The sequence below is a fragment of the Hydra viridissima genome, unplaced genomic scaffold (genome assembly GCF_058129835.1).
Source record: "Hydra viridissima isolate aposymbiotic clone 2 unplaced genomic scaffold, HvirCarnegie_v1 scaffold_30, whole genome shotgun sequence".
NCBI lineage: Eukaryota > Metazoa > Cnidaria > Hydrozoa > Anthoathecata > Hydridae > Hydra > Hydra viridissima.
The window spans coordinates 124,328-142,141 of record NW_028324325.1 but is presented as its reverse complement, the minus strand read 5'-3'; the positions used below and the strand labels follow the sequence as shown (position 1 = coordinate 142,141).

Here is a 17,814-nt window from a genome sequence, read left to right as displayed (position 1 = left end):
AAACTTTCGAAAACCACCTTAATCGATAGAGATAGCACACGATTTTAAAATGTTGTATCTAGTGATCCACTTCTTTTACACCAAAGTAGCGAGGCTTTCTATGCACTTTTACTCTCTAACATAGCTATTTTTGCGCAAACGATTTTATTTATTTCAATTTAAACATGCCTAGTAGATTATTATGTTGTTGGTTTTTTATGCAGCCTAACTTTAGTTTCATCTATATTTTATTTTGCGTTTATCTTATATTTTATCTTGTCTTTTTGAGTTTTATATTTTGTGATGTCAAGCTACATAAGCTAAACTTTAAAGAGGAAATTTACGCTAACCTGTCTTTGAAAAACTATTCAAAAACTACCTTTAACAAAGTAGCGAGGCTTTTTATGCCTTTTTACTCTCTAGCATTCCTATATTTGCGCAGAGGGTTTTATTTAATTCAACTTAAACATACCTGTTAGATTATTATGTTGTTGGTTTTTTATGCAGTCTAACTTAAGCTACATCTATTTTTCATTTTACGTTTGTCTTATATTTTATTTTATCTTTTTGTGTTCTGTGATGTCAAGCTACATAAGCTAATGTTAAAAGAGGAAAGCTACGCTAACCTTTCTTTGAAAAACTATTCGAAATCTATTTTTGAGATAATCTAGATTTAAAAGAGGAACACTACGCTAATTTTGCTTTGAAAAAACTCTCGAAAACTACCTTATTCGATAGAGATAGCACACAAGTTTAAAAAAGTGTATCTAGTCATCCACTTCTTCTACAGCAAAGTAGCGAGGCTTTCTATGCACTTTTACTCTCTAACATTATGCATTTTACTCTCTATTTTTGCGCAAAGGGTTTTATTTAATTCAATTTAAACATGCCTAGTAGATATTTTATGTTGTTGGTTTTTTATGCAGCCTAACTTTAGCTACATCTATTTGTCTTATATTTTATTTTATGTTTTTGTGTTCTGTGATGTCAAGCTACATAAGCTAATGTTAAAAGAGGAAAGCTACGCTAACTTTTCTTTGAAAAACTATTCAAAATCTACCTTTGAGATAATCTAGATTTAAAAGAGGAACACTACGCTAATTTTGCTTTGAAAAAACATTCGAAAACTACCTTATATTTTATCTTGCCTTTGTTAGTTTTGTGTTTTATTATGTCAAGCTTCATAATCTAATCTTAAAAGAGGAAAACTGCGCTAACTTTCCATTGAAAAAGTACTCAAAAAGGACCTAAATCGATATAGATAGCTCACGATTTTAAAAAGTTGCATATAGTCATCTTCTTCAGCAAAGTATCGAGGCTTTTTATGGATTTTTACTGTCTAACTTTCCCATATTTGCGCAAAGGAATTTATTTAGTTCAACTTAAACATGCCTAGTAGATAATTATGTTGTTTGTTTATTATGCAGTGTAAACTTTGTTTCATCTATATTTTACGTTTATCTTATATTTTATTTTGTCTTTTTGAGCTTTGTGTTTTGTGATGTCAAGCTACATAATCTAAACATAAAAGAGGAAAACTACGCTAACCTTTCTTTGAAAAACTATTCAAAATCTACCTTTAACAAAGTTGCGAGGCTTTTAATGCTTTTTTACTAACATACCTATATTTGCGCAAAGGATTTTATATAATTCAATTTAAACATGCCTAGTAGATTATTATGTTGTTAGTTTTTTATGCAGCTTATCTTTAGTTTCATTTATATTATGTTTTAGGTTTATCTTATATTTTATCTTATCTTTTTGAGTTTTGTGTTTTGTGATGCCAAGAATTTTAAGCTAAACTTAAAAGAGGAATGCTACGCTAACCTTTCTTTGAAAATCTATTCATAAACTACCCTAGACAAAAGCTAGATTTAAAAGAGGAAAACTACGCTATTTTTGCTTTGAAAAAACTTTCGAAAACCTTAATCGATAGAGATAGCACACAATTTTAAAAAGTTGCATATAGTCATCCACTTCTTCTGCAGCAAAGTAGCGATGCTTTTTATGCACTTTTTCTCACTAGTTTGCTTATATTTACGCAAAGGAATTCATTTAATTCAATCCAAGCATATATAGAAGATTATTATGCTATGATTTTTTTTTTCTTTTATGCAGCCTAACAATTATTTCACCTATATTTTATTTTACGATTAACTTTTATCTTACTTTTCTTTTTTGAGTTTTGTGTTTTGTGATATCAAGCTACATAAACTAAACTTTAAAGAGGAAAACTACGCTAACCTTTCTTTGAAAAACTATTCAAAAACTACCTTTAACAAAGTAGCGAGGCTTTTTCTCTCTAACATACCTATATTTGCGCATAGGATTTTATTTAATTTAATGTAAACATACCTAGTAGATTATTATGTTGTTGGTTTTTTATGCAGTCTAACTTTAGCTTCATCTGTATTTTATTTCACGTTTATCTTATATTTTATTTTGTCTTTTTGAGCTTTGTGTTTTGTGATGTCAAGCTACATAAGCTAAACTTAAAAGAGGAAAGCTACGCTAACCTTTCTTTGAAAAACTATTCAAAATCTACCTTTGAGATAATCTAAATTTAAAAGAGGAACACTGCGCTATTTTTGCTTTGAAAAAACTTTCGAAAACTACCTTATTCGATAGAGACAGCACACAAATTTAAAAGTTTGTATCTAGTCATCCACTTCTTCTACAGCAATGTAGCGAGGCTTTTTATGCACTTTTACTCTCTAACATACCTATATTTGCGCAAAGGATTTTATTTAACTCAATGTAAATATACATAGAAGAGTATTGTTACCCGTTTATTTTATGCAGCCTAACTTTAATTTCATCTATATTTTATATTGCGTTTACCTTATATTTTGTCTTGCCTTTGTTAGTTTTGTGTTTTGTTATGTCAAGCTTCATGATCCAATCTTAAAAGAGGAAAACTGCGCTAACTTCTCATTGAAAAAGTACTCAAAAAGGACCTAAATCGATATAGATAGCTCACGATTTTAAAAAGTTGCATATAGTCATCTTCTTCTTCAGCAAAGTATCGAGGCTTTTTATGGACTTTTAATCTCTTATTTACCCAAATTTGCGCAAAGGACTTTACTTAATTCAACTTAAACATGTCTAGTAGATTATTAAGTTGTTTGTTTTTTATGCAGCCTAACTTTAGTTTCATTTATATTTTATTTTACGTTTATCTGATATTTTATCTTGTCTTTTTGTGTGTTGTTTTGTCAAGCTACATAAGCTAAACTTAAAAGTGGAAAACTACGCTAACCTTTCTTTGAAAATCTATTCAAAAACTGCCTTAGACATAAGGTAGATTTAAAAGAGGAAGACTGCGCTATTTTTGCTTTAAAAAAACTTTCGAAAAATACCTTAATCCATCGAGGTAGTACACGAATTTACAAAGTTGTATCTAGTCATCCACTTCTTCTATAGCAAAGTAGCGAGGCTTTTTATGCACTTTTGAGTTCTAATTTATCTCTGTTTACGCAAATGGTTTTTGTTTATTTCTGTGTAATGATATACAAAAGAGTATTTTGTTAAAGATTATGCTGCAGGAGCTGCGTAAAAAAACTCTGGTGACCTTTCCTTAAGAAAAAAGCAACTGAGAGGCATGTGCGCTTTAGAAAATTCAAATCGCGATTCACCAAATTAAAAGACGAAAAGAACGAACTTTAAAAGCTCTTACTAGACGTTTGTGTTTATGATAGGCAATGCAGTTTTAGATTTTATGCAGCCTAACATTTGTTTCATCTATATCTTATTTTACGTTTATCTTATACTTTATCTTGCCTTTTTGAGTTTAGTATTTTGTGATGTCATGCTAAATAAGCTAAACTTTGCTAATTTTTATTTGAAAAAATATTCAAAAACTACCTGAATTATAAAGCTAGATCTAAAGGAGGAAAACTACGCTAACTTTTCTTTAAAAAAATATTTAAAAACTACCTTAAACATAAGCTATATCCAAAAGAGGAAAACTATGCTAACTTTTCTTTGAAAAAATACTCAAAAACTACCTTAAACATAAGCTAGATCTAAAAGAGGAAAACTACGCTAACTTTTCTTTGAAAAAATACTCAAAAACTACCTTAAACATAAGCTAGATCTAAAAGAGGAAACCTACGCTAACTTTTCTTTGAAAAAATATTCGAAAACTACCTTTAAACATGATTTAGATTTAATAGATGAAAACTACGCTAACAACATTTCTTTGAAAAAACATTCAAAAACTACCTTTAAACATGATTTAAATTTAAAAAAGGAAAACTACGCTAACATTTCTTTGAAAAAATATTCAAAAAGTACCTTAATCGAAAGAGATAGCACGCGAAATTAAAAAGTTGCATCTAGTCATCCGTTTCTTCTTCATCAAAGTAGCGAGGCGTTTATGCACTTTTTATTCTCTAATTTATCTCTATTTACGCAAATGGCTTTTGTTTATTTCAATGTAAAACTTTTCAAAAGAGTATTTTGTTAAAGATTATGCTGCAGGAGCTGTGTAAGATAACTCTGGTGACCTTTCTTTAAGAAAAAGCAACTAAAGTAGATGTGCGCCTAAGAGAATCCAAATTGCGATTCACTAAATTAAAAGACATATACAACAAACTTTAAAAGTGAAACTATTTTTACAAGCGTATTTGGTAAAGATGAAATGTTCTTATGACATTTTAACGTTACGAAAAGGATTTTCTTCAGTTCAAATATTTATTACAATTTAAAGTGTTAAATAATGTTACAGAAACGACCTAAAACGCCTGTTGTATTAATTTAAACGAACAAAATAGATAAAAAAAAAAGAAAAACTATCATTAAAAAAAAAAAAGAAAAAAAGAAAAGAAATAGAAGTTGAGGAAAAATAAAAATAAGAACTTCTAACAAAGAGCTCTTCTTTTTATTTTTCAGATTTTAGATGCTTAATTCCTTGAATGAAAAGTTGAACTGATGACCCACTACTAAGGTTGTTCCTAGCCTTCCGTTCTCAAACTAGGCCATTCTGAGAGGCTGTTTGATTAAGTACCGTTGATAGTAGTATCGCACGTAAGAGACTTCTAAAACTCTGATTATTAATTCCTTGAATGAAGAGATGACTTCATACTCACTAACGAGGTTGTTCTTAGCCATCCGTTCTTAAACTAAGCAAAACAGTGAAGTTGTTTGATTAAGTATCACAGTTTGCTGATTTGCACATGCACCATTGCCGAAACTGTGATGCTTGGTTCCTTGATTGGATTGAAGAAGCTCATCACCATGCTTTTTACAAGCTGTCCGTTGTTATGTTTTGCAATTCAGTGGTTCTGTTTTGCAATTCATTTTCTGTTTGTTTAAGTATCATCGATGGTGGTGTCGTGCATGCAAACTTTCCGAAACTCTGATGCTTGTTTTTCTTGAATGGAGAGATGAGCTTATACTTTAGGTGACTTTTAAAACTGCAGTAATTAGTGCCTCGAATGGAAAAACGAACTCATTCTTTACAGACCAAGGTTGTTCCTGGCCATCCGTTAACATACTAGGCAACAGTACAGCGAAGCTGTTTGTTTTACAAGCTTTTGTCGTTTCGAGAAATCACTACATTAAGCATTCGATGGTGATACACGACTGATGGCCAGGTTCTGATTTTCGAATGAAAAGAAGAGTCGCATCCGACCACCGGTCGGCTTTCGACGCAAAACAGCTGTACACACTCGTCCAACGTCCAGTGACTAACTGTTGCAACGAGAAAGTTAGCTTTATTTGTCGTGCAGATTGTCCGCTTTGACGTAAAATGCTAGAAATTTGCTGAACGCTCGGTTTGCGCCGCCCAAGAGTCATTCTGTTTCTGCGTTGCCAGCGTCTGTCGGCTAAATACAACTGTAGACTCCGCGCAAGCTTTTTCACCGCAAAAGTTGTACAGAGCCACACCGAAGGCTAAAATCGACTTTAAGGTCGAAGGTTAAAATCGACCCTAGAGCTTTGAAAACGACGTCACGAAATTTTCAAGTACATCATCGAAGAAAATTACGGCGGCCAGATGCGACTCTTAGTACTAACTCTTCTAATCTTAGTACGTTAAGCATTCCAGTCGAGAGATCAGACGTTTTTTCGTCACCTAAGAGACCGGCCGATCCGTTTGCGACGCTGCGGAAAGAAAGAAGATGGCAAACCACAGGGTTGTTACCGTAACAAACCTCCGTGAGTACCTCCATCTCGAATGGCTTTTGGGGAAACGTTCGTTTTAAACTCAAAGGGATGGTTGTTAAAGCTCACAAAAGCCTGGTTAACGATTTTCTAACGGCAGAGACCGTGTTTACAATGGATGCAGGCCGTTTGCCCGAGCCCAAAGCGCAAGACCTTTCGGAGAACTCCTCTAGGTCGATGCAACGAAACTACTAGACGCGTGCACCTAGCGGCACGTTACAACCGAAGGACGCCCCTCGTGGACACTATACGAACGCAATTTTTCATTGTCCCCAGGCTTCCAAACCGTAACCTCATCCCCCTCCAATCCTAACCCCGTAATTCTCTTACTCCTTCCCCCCCCCCCCCCCCACCCCTACCCCTCTTAAAAAAAAAAAAAAAAAAAGATAAAGAAAAAAAGAAAAAAGTTTCCTTCTCTCTTTTTTTCTAGCTTTTAGCCGGCCCTCCGCTAGAAGGGAATAGGGAGTAACGAAGGTTTGACATCAAAGTAGCGTTTCGTATAAGATTTGCTTGGCAAAATTTGACAATTTTTATAAAAGCCAAGCACTAGTTCAAACTGGAGATAATAAAACGAAATCGAATGATCTCACTTCTCAAACCACTGAGCTGCCATTGGTCGGCAGTTTCATGTTTGGAGACTATTGAGCTGCCATTGGTCGGCTGTTTAATCGTTGCGATTGGTCGGCAGTTTTATCGTTGGAGACCATTGAGAGATATAAAAGGCACTTTTTTTTTTTTTGAGCACAACATTAAACGCTATATCGTTAGATCTTGTTATAAAGGCACCCTTAAAATGCCGAATTGAAAAAAAAAAACAAAAACAAAAACAAACAGAAAAAAAAAATGAAATCGAAACGGGCATTCTTTTAAGCATAACGTTAAAAGCTAAATCGTTAGAGGTTTTATTAAGAAGGCACCTTTAGAATGCAAAAGACAAAAACGGAAAGTTTTGCTTTCCTGGCCACAAGCGATAAAATTGTTAGTAAAACGCACTCTAGCATTCTCACGTTCCAGACGTGACCAATGTTCGAGTAATCGAACAGGTCCGCTCAACCGTGAATGAAAGCGGAACTAACACACACTACCAACTAGTCACTGTGTTGGTCTGCTGAAATTACAACAGTCCATGAAAAGTATCTCGTAGAAAAGTCCTAATTTTGGATCATGGGCGGGCTGCTCAAATGAGCACTCTGCCCAATTGAAACAAAGGAAAAAAAAAAAAAAAAAAAGAAAAAAGAAACCGAAACGGGCATTCTTTTGAGCATAACGTTAAAAGCTAAATCGTTAGATGTTTTATTAAAAAGGCACCTTTAGAATGCGATGTCCTCAAATATTTTCCTCGATATTTTAATAAGTAAACAAAAACAAAACTAAGTCTTGCAACTGGCGAAAACTTTCAATAAGCAAACAAAGCAACAACTTTCCTTTCGAGTTTTTTACATTTTAAACAAAAGACAAACAAAGAAAAAAAAAACAAACAAAAACAAAAACAAAAAAACAAAACAAAAACAAAACAGAAAAGGGAGAATGAGTGAGTCGACTGATTTCGCTCAACTGTCTTAAACGAGAAGTCATAAACGTTTGCTTGTGCCAGCAAGTTGCAAATTAAGTTGTTAATGAGCTGCACCGCAAAAACTTAACCCACAGTTTATTAAGCATATTAAGCCTTTGCTGACATGTTAAGACATTTTAAGCCTTTGCTATTATCATGAGGCTTTTTTGCTCCACGAGCCAAAAAAGTACGCTAGAGTTGTTGACAAACTGCATCGCGGTCGAAAAGTGTAATTACGCCAACACTTTTATCCGTTTAAGCATTTCGTTTTCGCACGAACAACAATTAAAGCAGCTCGTTGAGCTTAACGACGTTCGTATTTTTTTTCGAAGCCAAAACTTCGGCTATAAGTAGAGTGAAGAGGCACTTCGAAAAACAACAAAGCTGTTCGCAGTCGATAGCAACGAGCGACAACATCTCTGCGAGTCTGGCATCAAGGTAAACATTTTTTTTTACATTTTCATTTGTTAGTGCCACTTTTGTGTACATTATGTATTCAAAAATTTCTTGCTGACGCTAGATTTTTCGTTTTCAATGAACAACAGTTGCAACCTCTAGTCGTTTGCTAAAACAGCTTGCTAGGACAACCAAATCAATCATATGTTGTGAAAATTTCTTTTTGTTCAACTGACTAAGGAAGATCGAGCGAACGCTTTTTTTTTTTATAACTTGTTTGTATCATATTGCTATTAAGAAAACAGCGTTGTGTATACTAAACGTGACATAATTGGCAATTATCCGTAACTAAAAATAAGATAGAAATTACAAACTTGATACCATATTTTAATTACTCTAACAAAACTAGACGTCATCGCGTGAGAAAATAAATGTTTATGACACATAACCTATTTTTTTGTTTTTTTTTTTCTTCTCTTTTTTCCTTTTAATCTCCTTTCTTTCGTCCAAAAAGCGTTTTGATTTTTGCCTCGCCACAAGCGATGAAATCGATAAAAAAACCTGCTCGGACATTCTCAATTCTCAACAACAAAAGCAATCAAAGTTCTAGCTCTCGAGCACGTGCGCCAACAGGCTGATGAAACCGTTCAAATATGCTCGATCGCTAGAATTTAAAAAAAAAAAAAGAAGCAAACCAGAAACAAACCAAAATAAAAAAAAAACAAAAACAAAAATGGACATCTTTAGAACGCTTAAATTTTATAAAATATTTTCCTCTGCGTTTTTAACCAGCTAAACTGTCGTAAAGTTTTTTCGGTGCAGTTCATTTAAAAAACTTAGTTTTCAACTTTTAAACGTTTTAGACTTCTCGTTTAAGGCAGTCGAAAGAAATGAGTCGACTTGCTCTCTCTCTCTCCCTTTTCGGTTTTGTTTTTGTTTACTTGTTTTTGTTTTTTCTTCGTTTGCCTTCGTTTGCCTTTGTTTGCCTTTGTTTGCTTTTGGAAAAGTTGTCGCCATGCGAGACTTAGTTTTTTTTTGGCTCAATTTGTGATTAAGTGAAGTTCTAGTCTTGAAAGTGTGCAAAGTGTGGGCCAATCTGGTGGCTGGAGTGATGACACGTGAATGCTGGAAATTCCAGACTTTGAGCGGATTCAGCGTACATAGAAAGAAAATGTAACATTCACGTGGGTCTCTCCTAAGCTTGCCATTGGTCGGTCTGCTGGCCTTAAGTACCCCCCCCCCCCCCCTCAACGTCACGTTTGCTCAACTTTCTCGGTCTTTGGCGCCCAAAGAAAGCTCGAGGAAGGATAAAAATGGCGAGGTTTCGGTACTGCGTTTTCTGTTTTTCCTATTTGTTTTTGTTTGTTTGTTTGTTTCGTTTGTTTGTTTATTTATTTAATCGTTTTTTTGTTTGTTTCGTTCGTTTGTTTGTTTGTTTCGTTTGCTTCGTTTGTTTTGTGATGTTTTGTTTTCCCTTCTTGATGGCACAAAACAGAAGCAAACAAGACTTTCGGTTATATTCGGTTATATTCGGTTCAATAAAAGTTTGTTGGTTTCTGCACAACAACAACAACAACAACAAAAGTCCCTCTGTCCCTCAAAAGCAGTTTCTCCTCTGTCCTAAAGAAGAGCCTCTTTGTAATCGATCTTGTCTGAATGCAGCTCTCCTTTTGCCTACAGGTTTTTATTCCAACCCTTTTGTTGTTGTTAGTGCCATGTTGTTGTTATTGTTATACTCTGTAAAAGCAGTTGTTGCTGTTGTACTTGTTTGTTGTTTCTAAAGACACTGTTGTTGCTGCTGTTAGCGCTGTTAGTAATCACCCACTTGGCTTGTATTTTTGTTTCTTGTTTTTGTTTTTTGTTTTATTTATAAACACTCTCTGAGTAAGTGATGCTGTTGCTGTTGTTGTTGTTACAGTTGCAATGAGTGTTTGTTAATGTTCCCCCACTTGGCTTGTTTATAATCTATTTTATTTTATCAACACTCTCTGAGTCAGTGATGGTGTTGCTGTTGCTGTTGTCGTTATTATGCTTGCAATGGGAGTTGTTACTGTTCACCCACTTTGCTTGTTTTGTTTTTGTTTCTTTATTTTATCAACACCCTTTGAGCCAGTGATGCTGTTGCTGTTGTTGTTGTTATAGTTGCAATGAGTGTTGTTAATGTTCACCCACTTTGCTTGTGTTTTTGTTTTTGTTTATCAACACCCTTTGTGTCAGTGATGCTGTTGCTGTTGTTCTTATTACAGTTGCAATGAGTGTTTGTTAATGTTCACCAACTTGGCTTGTTTATAATCTATTTTGTTTTATCAACACTCTCTGAGTCAGTGATGCTGATGCTGTTGTTGTTATTGTGCTTGCAATAAGTGTTGTTAATGTTCACCCACTTTGCTTGTTTTGTTTGTGCTTTTGTTTTTCTTTATCAACACCCTTTGAGTCACTGATGCTGTTGCTGTTGGTGTTATTATAGTTGCAATGAGTGTTAATGTTCACCCACTTTGCTTGCTTTATTTGTTTGTTGCTTTTTTTTTTATCAACACCCTGCGAGTTAGTGATGCTGTTGCTGCTTTTGTCATTTTACTTGTATTTATAGTTGTTACTGTTCAGCCACTTTGCTTGTTTTTTAATCTGTTTTATTTTATCACCACACTCTGAGTCAGTGATGATGTTGCTGATGCTGTTGTTGTTATTTTACTTGCAATGATAGCTGTTACTGTTCAGCCACTTTGCTTGTTTTGTTTGTTTGTTTGTTTGTTTTTTTTATCAATATCCTCTGAGCAAGTGATGCTGTTGCTGTTGTTGTTGTTATAGTTGCAATGAGTGTTTGTTAATGTTCACAAACTTGGCATGTTTATAATCTATTTTATTTTATCAACACTCTCTGAGTCAGTGATGCTGATGCTGTTGTTGTTATTATGCTTGCAATAAGTGTTGTTAATGTTCACCCACTCTGCTTGTTTTGTTTGTGCCTTTGTTTTTGTTTATCAACACCCTTTGAGTCACTGATGCTGTTGCTGTTGGTGTTATTATAGTTGCAATGAGTGTTAATGTTCACCCACTTTGCTTGCTTTGTTTGTTTGTTGCTTTTTTTTTTATCAACACCCTGCGAGTTAGTGATGCTGTTGCTGCTTTTGTCATTTTACTTGTATTTATAGTTGTTACTGTTCAGCCACTTTGCTTGTTTTTTAATCTGTTTTATTTTATCACCACTCTCTGAGTCAGTGATGATGTTGCTGATGCTGTTGTTGTTATTTTACTTGCAATGATAGCTGTTACTGTTCAGCCACTTTGCTTGTTTTGTTTGTTTGTTTGTTTGTTTTTTTTATCAATATCCTCTGAGCAAGTGATGCTGTTGCTGTTGTTGTTGTTTTAGTTGCAATGAGTGTTTGTTAATGTTCCCCCACTTGGCTTGTACTTCTGTTTTCTGTTTTGTTTTGTTTTTGTTTTTTTTGTTGTTTTTTTTCTCAACACTCTCTGAGTAAGTGATGCTGTTGCTGTAGTCGTTGTTATAGTTGCAATGAGTGTTTGTTAATGTTCACAAACTTGGCATGTTTATAATCTATTTTATTTTATCAACACTCTCTGAGTCAGAGATGCTGATGCTGTTGTTGTTATTATGCTTGCAATAAGTGTTGTTAATGTTCCCCCACTCTGCTTGTTTTGTTTGTGCCTTTGTTTTTGTTTATCAACACCCTTTGAGTCACTGATGCTGTTGCTGTTGGTGTTATTATAGTTGCAATGAGTGTTAATGTTCACCCACTTTGCTTGCTTTGTTTGTTTGTTGCTTTTTTTTTTTATCAACACCCTGCGAGTTAGTGATGCTGTTGCTGCTTTTGTCATTTTACTTGTATTTATAGTTGTTACTGTTTAGCCACTTTGCTTGTTTTTTAATCTGTTTTATTTTATCACCACTCTCTGAGTCAGTGATGATGTTGCTGATGCTGTTGTTGTTATTTTACTTGCAATGATAGCTGTTACTGTTCAGCCACTTTGCTTGTTTTTTTTTGTTTTTGTTTTGTTTGTTTGTTTGTTTGTTTTTTTATATATCCTCTGAGTTAGTGATGCTGTTGCTGATGCTGTTGTTGTTATTATGCTTTCAATGAGAGCTGTTACTGTTCACCCACTTTGTTTGTTTATAATCTGTTTTATTTTATCAACACTCTCTGAGTCAGTGATGCTGATGCTGATGCTGTTGTTGTTATTATGCTTGCAGTGAGAGTTGTTACTGTTCACCCACTTTGCTTGCTTATTGTCTATTTTATTTTGTCAACACTCTCTGAGTCAGTGATGCTGATGCTGATGCTGTTGTTGTTATTATGCTTGCAATGAGAGTTGTTACTGTTCACCCAATTTGCTTGTTTTGTTTTTTTATTTGTTTTTTTGTTTGTTTTTGTTTTGCTTGTTTTTTTTTATCAATACCCTCTGAGTCAGTGATGCTGTTGCTGTTGTTGTTGTTGTTATAGTTGCAATGAGTGTTTGTTAATGTTCCCCCACTTGGCTTGTACTTTTGTTTTCTTTTTTGTTATGTCAACACTCTCTGAGTCAGTGATGCTGATGCTGTTGTTATTATGCTTGCAATGAGAGTTGTTACTGTTGTAGTTATGTCTGTCATTTGTCCTTGTTAGCAAGTTCTATTTGCCCTCTCTTGCCTTTTTTCAACACAGTTTCTTTCTTTGAGTCATATGGTTGCGAGATCCTCTCAAACTCCATCTCTTTATTTATTTGTTTCTTTTCTTTTTCTTTTTTTTTTTCTCATTCTCCTTCTCATAATAGCAATCACTGCTGCCACCATGCATGTAATGCTAGTTGCTCTCATTCTTTTTCATTTGCTAGTGGAAACTTTGTTTCTTCTTGTTGCTCTCTTTTCTTTCTTTTTTTCTCTTTTGCAGAGGATTCGAAAAAACACAGCTCTTCCCTGCAGTTGTAAACATTCCAGGATTGGATGCAGGCAGAAGAAAAAAACTCTCACTGACTGGTTTCCTTTTTTTAGCAAAAACCGTTGCAAACAAACACCTGAACATGTCTTCTTCACAAGAAAACAACTCTGTTGTTGCTTCTTCTCCAAACTCTAAAGCAAAAAAAAAGAAAAGAAAGCAGTCACAAGAACAGAGAGACTTAAAGCTCAAAAACAAAGTCAGGGCCGCATTAGTTGCAGCGTGTGGCTCCGTAAACAGGGTTGTACCTTTCTATGGTACCAAGAAGAGGTACGCTGTTAGCTGTCCGATGCCTTTGTGCAAACATTCGTCCACAAGCATTAAAAGACACTTGACTAAAAAAGATCATTCTTGGACTTTGGATGAAGCTTCCATCTTTTACTCTGCAATGGTCAGGAAGTTTCAGCATGCTCGTCTCGAACGCAAGTCCGGCTGTCCAAAACCTTACCCCTGTTTGCAATGTTGGAAGTATTACGACCGACTGGACATACACTTGAAAGAGACTCATTTCTACGATTCCAAGATGATCAAACAAAAGATTGCAGAGGCAAAGCGATACGACAACGAGAAGCTCTATGTCCCTCAATTTATTCGACCTGCCTTCTTTGGTATTAAGCCAGTAGCTGAACAAGCGTCTGCATCAGGCTCTGCATCCTCTGCTCCTGGGCCTTCCTCCTCTTTTTCTTCTCCGGTTCTTTCCTCTGATCCTCTTTTAAGCTTGCCCTCACCAGTTGCTGGTTCGTCCGAGGCTCCTTCTGCAAACCAATGCACCTCTGTAGAAAACAAAGAGCTGAACACCGAATCCGTCCTTGACTCTGATTTCGATTCCTTAGAGCACTTGGTTTCCAGCTCCTATGTCTTGACCGAAGAAAAGAGACTCTTGTTTCAGCTGGACAAAGATGCTTTTCACTTTTATTACCAGTCAGCAGATGAGCTCTTCAGAGACTTTGAAAAGTGGCTTGTGGTAGCCAACAACAACACTTGGTCACAAGCAAAGATCTACAAAAATGCAGTTGTGGAAATATTGACTTGTTGTGACAGCACGTTGACGCTGCACCCAAACGCCCTCACCAATTCCAATGTTTTGGAGGATAGATACTTCTCCTTGCACTTTAAGAAAATTCAGCTCAATTCCAAGCTGAGTGAACTTGACCAAACAAAAGCCATGTCTTGTCACACGTTGTACAACCGCCTCGTCTCCCTTTGTCTCCTGTTTCGTTTCAGTGAAGCCAGAAACGTCTATTTCGGACTTTCTCATGAGGCCATCCGACGTTTGCGCTGCAAGGTGGATGAGTTGCGAAAAGTGCTGAGGCCCTTTCGTTCTTTGAGGAGGAGCCTTGTGAAAAGAAGAAAAAGCATCAACATCATCAATGTCAGTTTGCTGACCGAATATGGCAAGTCTGCATACGTAAGAGACTTAGTGGAATCGATTAGAAAGGCGTCTCTTCCGCTGACTAGAGACAATGCTGTGTCTCTACGAAACCATCTTCTGCTCTCTGTCACTGTAATTAACAGTTTAAGAAAATCTAACATTGCTCTTTTAAACATTAGAGACTACATGGCTGCTGAGAAGAGTGAGTGTGGATATTGCATTGTGCAAGAGCGCTACAAAACAGCATACAAGTACGGAGCCAAAAACATTCTAGTGCCGAACGACTTGAAAGTGTTGATCGATATTTATTTGCTGAGATACAGAGACCTTCTTGTCAACGACTCTCACTACATGGCTGCAGACACCAAGACTGTTTTGGAGTTGAGCGACTGCTACAGGCCCCTTTTTCCTTCGGTGAGAGCCAACAAAGACGAAGGTGTGACACTAGGTGCAACTAGAGTGCCTGTTTACCAGATGGGTTCCTCTGCTATCACCTCTAGCCTGACGTCCTGCTTCAGAAAAAGCCAAGTAAACATTCCCATGAAGCGTCTTACTCCCACTTGCATTCGCGGTTCGATAGCCACTTACTTTGCCAACAACAGCAAAGAAGATCGCGAGCGGTTTGCTACACTCTACATGAAGCACAGCAGACACACAATGGATAGCTTTTATGTGTCCCAGTGGAACGCTGCAGAGGAGTTGCGCTTTGCCCTGGGCATCGGACAGTCCTTCGGAGTCATAGAGTCTTTGACTGTTGAAAAGTCTGAGAGACCACCAAAGGAGGAGAAGGATGTGATGGACTGGCTCCGAACTAATGCAGAGGAGTACGGTTTTCATGATGTTGAGGACATTTTTGAGGAAGATTCAGACTCCGGTTCTGACTCTGAAGAATGTGCTGCTACTTTCGGTTGTACCACAGTGGTTCCATTTTCTCCAGCTGTAGAAAACAATGCTCCTTTAGAGGACAGCAACGAACATGTTGTAGATTTCTTGTGTGAACCTAGCTCAACTCCTGTTTCGTCTGTTCCTTCTGAACAAACAATCGCTGGTCCAGTTCTTGAACTATCCTCTGCTCTTGCACAACTAGTTCCTAATGAACAAGCTGTTTGTATGGATGTAGATCAGACTCTAGCTGTTCCTGTTGGCACAGCTTGTTCTCCTCTTGCATTAACATTATTTCCTGATGAACCGGATTTTATTGAACACCATGCACAACTTTCTCCAGTTTACTTTAGTGAGCAAGTGGTTGCCAAACCTGTTTCTGCTGCTCCTGCTCAACAAGTTGCTTTCAGTCCTTCAAAAGAGGTCTTTTCTGTTCTGCTGGAAACAGTGTCTAATGTTGCTTCACAGCAAGATAATCTTATGGCTGTCACACGTGTTTTCCATGCTCCTCCTGAAGCTGCTCTTCTTGAACCTGCTCTTCTTGAACCTGCTCTTCTTGAACCTGCTCATAAGCAAGTGGTTGCCAAACCTGTTCATGTTGCTCCTTCTCTGCAAGTTGTTTTTAATCCTTCAAAAGAGGTCTTTTCTGTTCCTCTGGCTCCTAATCTTGTTGCTCGTCAGCAAACGATGGCCAAACCCAGTTTGTTTCTTTCAGCTGTTCCAGTCCAACAGGCTGGTACTGTTCTTGAAAAACAGCCCTCACCTGGTGCTGTTCAATCTGTTGGTAGTCTATTTAGCCAAAGTCTTGCTTGTACATCCAGAGGTAAATTCTTTTTGATTTTTGATTTTTATGCAAATCTCAACACGCTTTCAAAAAATAAAAATGCCCAAATTAACTCCTTGCCCTATTGTTATTGTTAAAGCTGTAAAAAAAAAAAAAAAAAAGAAAAACAATAAAAAAAACAAAAAAAAAAACAAAAAAAACAACACAGAAGTGTGTATGTATTTGTTGCAGGACTAATTCTGTGATTGCTTAAATGTTTACACAAGTGAATGATACTAAAACTGATTATGTTTTAGAAGTAAAAGATCCAAGAAGAAAAAAAATCAAGTTGGAAATGCCATCTTTTACTCAAGAACACATCGGTAATGTAAAACCTAATTTATACAAACATATATAAACACAAACCTCTTCTTGCACAATTTCAGATGGTTAACTGTTAATAAAAACTAGCCATCATTGCTAAGTGCACTTTTAGAAAGTTGTGTCTACCCGATTTCTAATGATGAAGTTAGAAACATCACCGTTAGAAATCATGCACAGCTTGTTATTATCTCTAACACTTAGAAACTGTTGATGGTTTTTTTATGAATTAGAAAAATGAACATGGTTTTATTTTATTTCAGGATCAACTCAGCCAAGAACAAAGGAAAACAAAGCAGAAGTTAGCCAATGCCAATTAGGTAATCTTTCAAAAACCAGTTATTGCTATCAGTGCAAACAATAAGGTCAACAAAAAAAACAAATAAAAAAACAAAATTAATCTTGTCATGCTTCAGAACCAAATGAATATTCGATTTAATCTCTTTGTGTTATGACTTGAGTTTGTAAAATTTTAGATGAAATAGTTGAAAAGCTGAATGCTTGCCCTGGCCACAACGAATGGTTCAACACCAGAAGTTTTCCTCGATGTGCAGCTTTAGTGTTGGCATACATCTTGCAAGACGTGTTTACAGATGTAAGCTCAAGTTGCTCGTACAAAGATTACCTTGGCATCTTGGCAAATCATAGCAGTGACAAGCTCATTCATGTCTTGCAAAAGTACTCCTACCGAAGCCATATTAAAGACAAAATTAAAAACATGAAGCTAAAAATTCAAAAAGAGGGTAGTTTAGAAAAGTTTGTTCAATATGGCAATATAGTGAGACCATTTATGTAGTTTAGAAAAGTTTGTTCAGTTTGGCAATAAAGATGGGCCTTTTGTGTAGTTTGTTTTCTCTATGCTTTTGCAAATATATTTATCTGTTTCGCTAAATACATAATAAACAAGAAGTTCTGTTAAACTGTTCTCACATTTCTTATTTAAAGATAGTTCAAACTTTTTTTATCTTTAAAAAAAAAAAAAAGTCGTTTTGTTATTCTGTTAACACTTTTAATAGAGTTGCATTTAGAATTACTTCTGATGTTTTTAAGAGTTTGTTAAAAAGCAAATTAATATTTTCTGTGATGTTAAACTGCATAAGTGAAATTTAAAAAAGGAAAACTGCTCCAACCATTTTTCGGAAAAAGAAATCAAAAAGTTCCTTATTTTAAAAGATCTAGACATCCATTTCTTCTTCAGCAAAATAGCGAGGCTTTTTTTATGAACTCTTACTCTCTATTTTTTCATATATTTACACAAAGGATTTTATTAAGTTCAATGTAAACATACATAGAAGTATATTATGTTTTTTTTTTTGTTTGTTTTTTTTTTATGGTGTCTAACTTTTGTTTCACTTCTATTTTATTTTACGTTTATCTTGTATTTTATCATGCC

At 35.5% G+C, this 17,814-nt stretch overlaps 1 protein-coding gene across 2 annotated transcripts; it reads left to right on the top strand.

Moving 5' to 3' along the window:
* Window positions 1–9,347: 9,347 nt before the first annotated feature.
* On the top strand, window positions 9,348–17,266 carry LOC149876118 (uncharacterized). Of its 2 annotated transcripts, XM_090075686.1 has the most exons (5): window positions 9,348–9,419; window positions 13,080–16,100; window positions 16,358–16,423; window positions 16,685–16,741; window positions 16,898–17,266. In XM_090075686.1, the coding sequence occupies exons 2-5, from the start codon at window positions 13,109–13,111 to the stop codon at window positions 17,215–17,217; spliced, it is 3,435 nt and encodes a 1,144-aa protein (XP_089931812.1). In that variant the 5' UTR covers window positions 9,348–9,419; window positions 13,080–13,108; the 3' UTR covers window positions 17,218–17,266. The 2 variants fall into 2 exon arrangements, with proteins under 2 accessions (XP_089931812.1, XP_089931811.1); XM_090075685.1 differs by having other exon boundaries at window positions 9,354–16,100.
* The last annotated feature ends 548 nt before the right edge of the window (window positions 17,267–17,814 follow it).

Excerpts from the sequence above, each read along its gene's own strand:
- LOC149876118 (XM_090075686.1), top strand. The coding sequence starts at position 13,109 with ATGTCTTCTTCACAAGAAAACAACTCTGTTGTTGCTTCTTCTCCAAAC. Across the intron at positions 16,424-16,684 it reads TTTTACTCAAGAACACATCG|GATCAACTCAGCCAAGAACA; the intron begins GTAATGTAAAAC and ends ATTTTATTTCAG. Across the intron at positions 16,742-16,897 it reads AGTTAGCCAATGCCAATTAG|ATGAAATAGTTGAAAAGCTG; the intron begins GTAATCTTTCAA and ends GTAAAATTTTAG.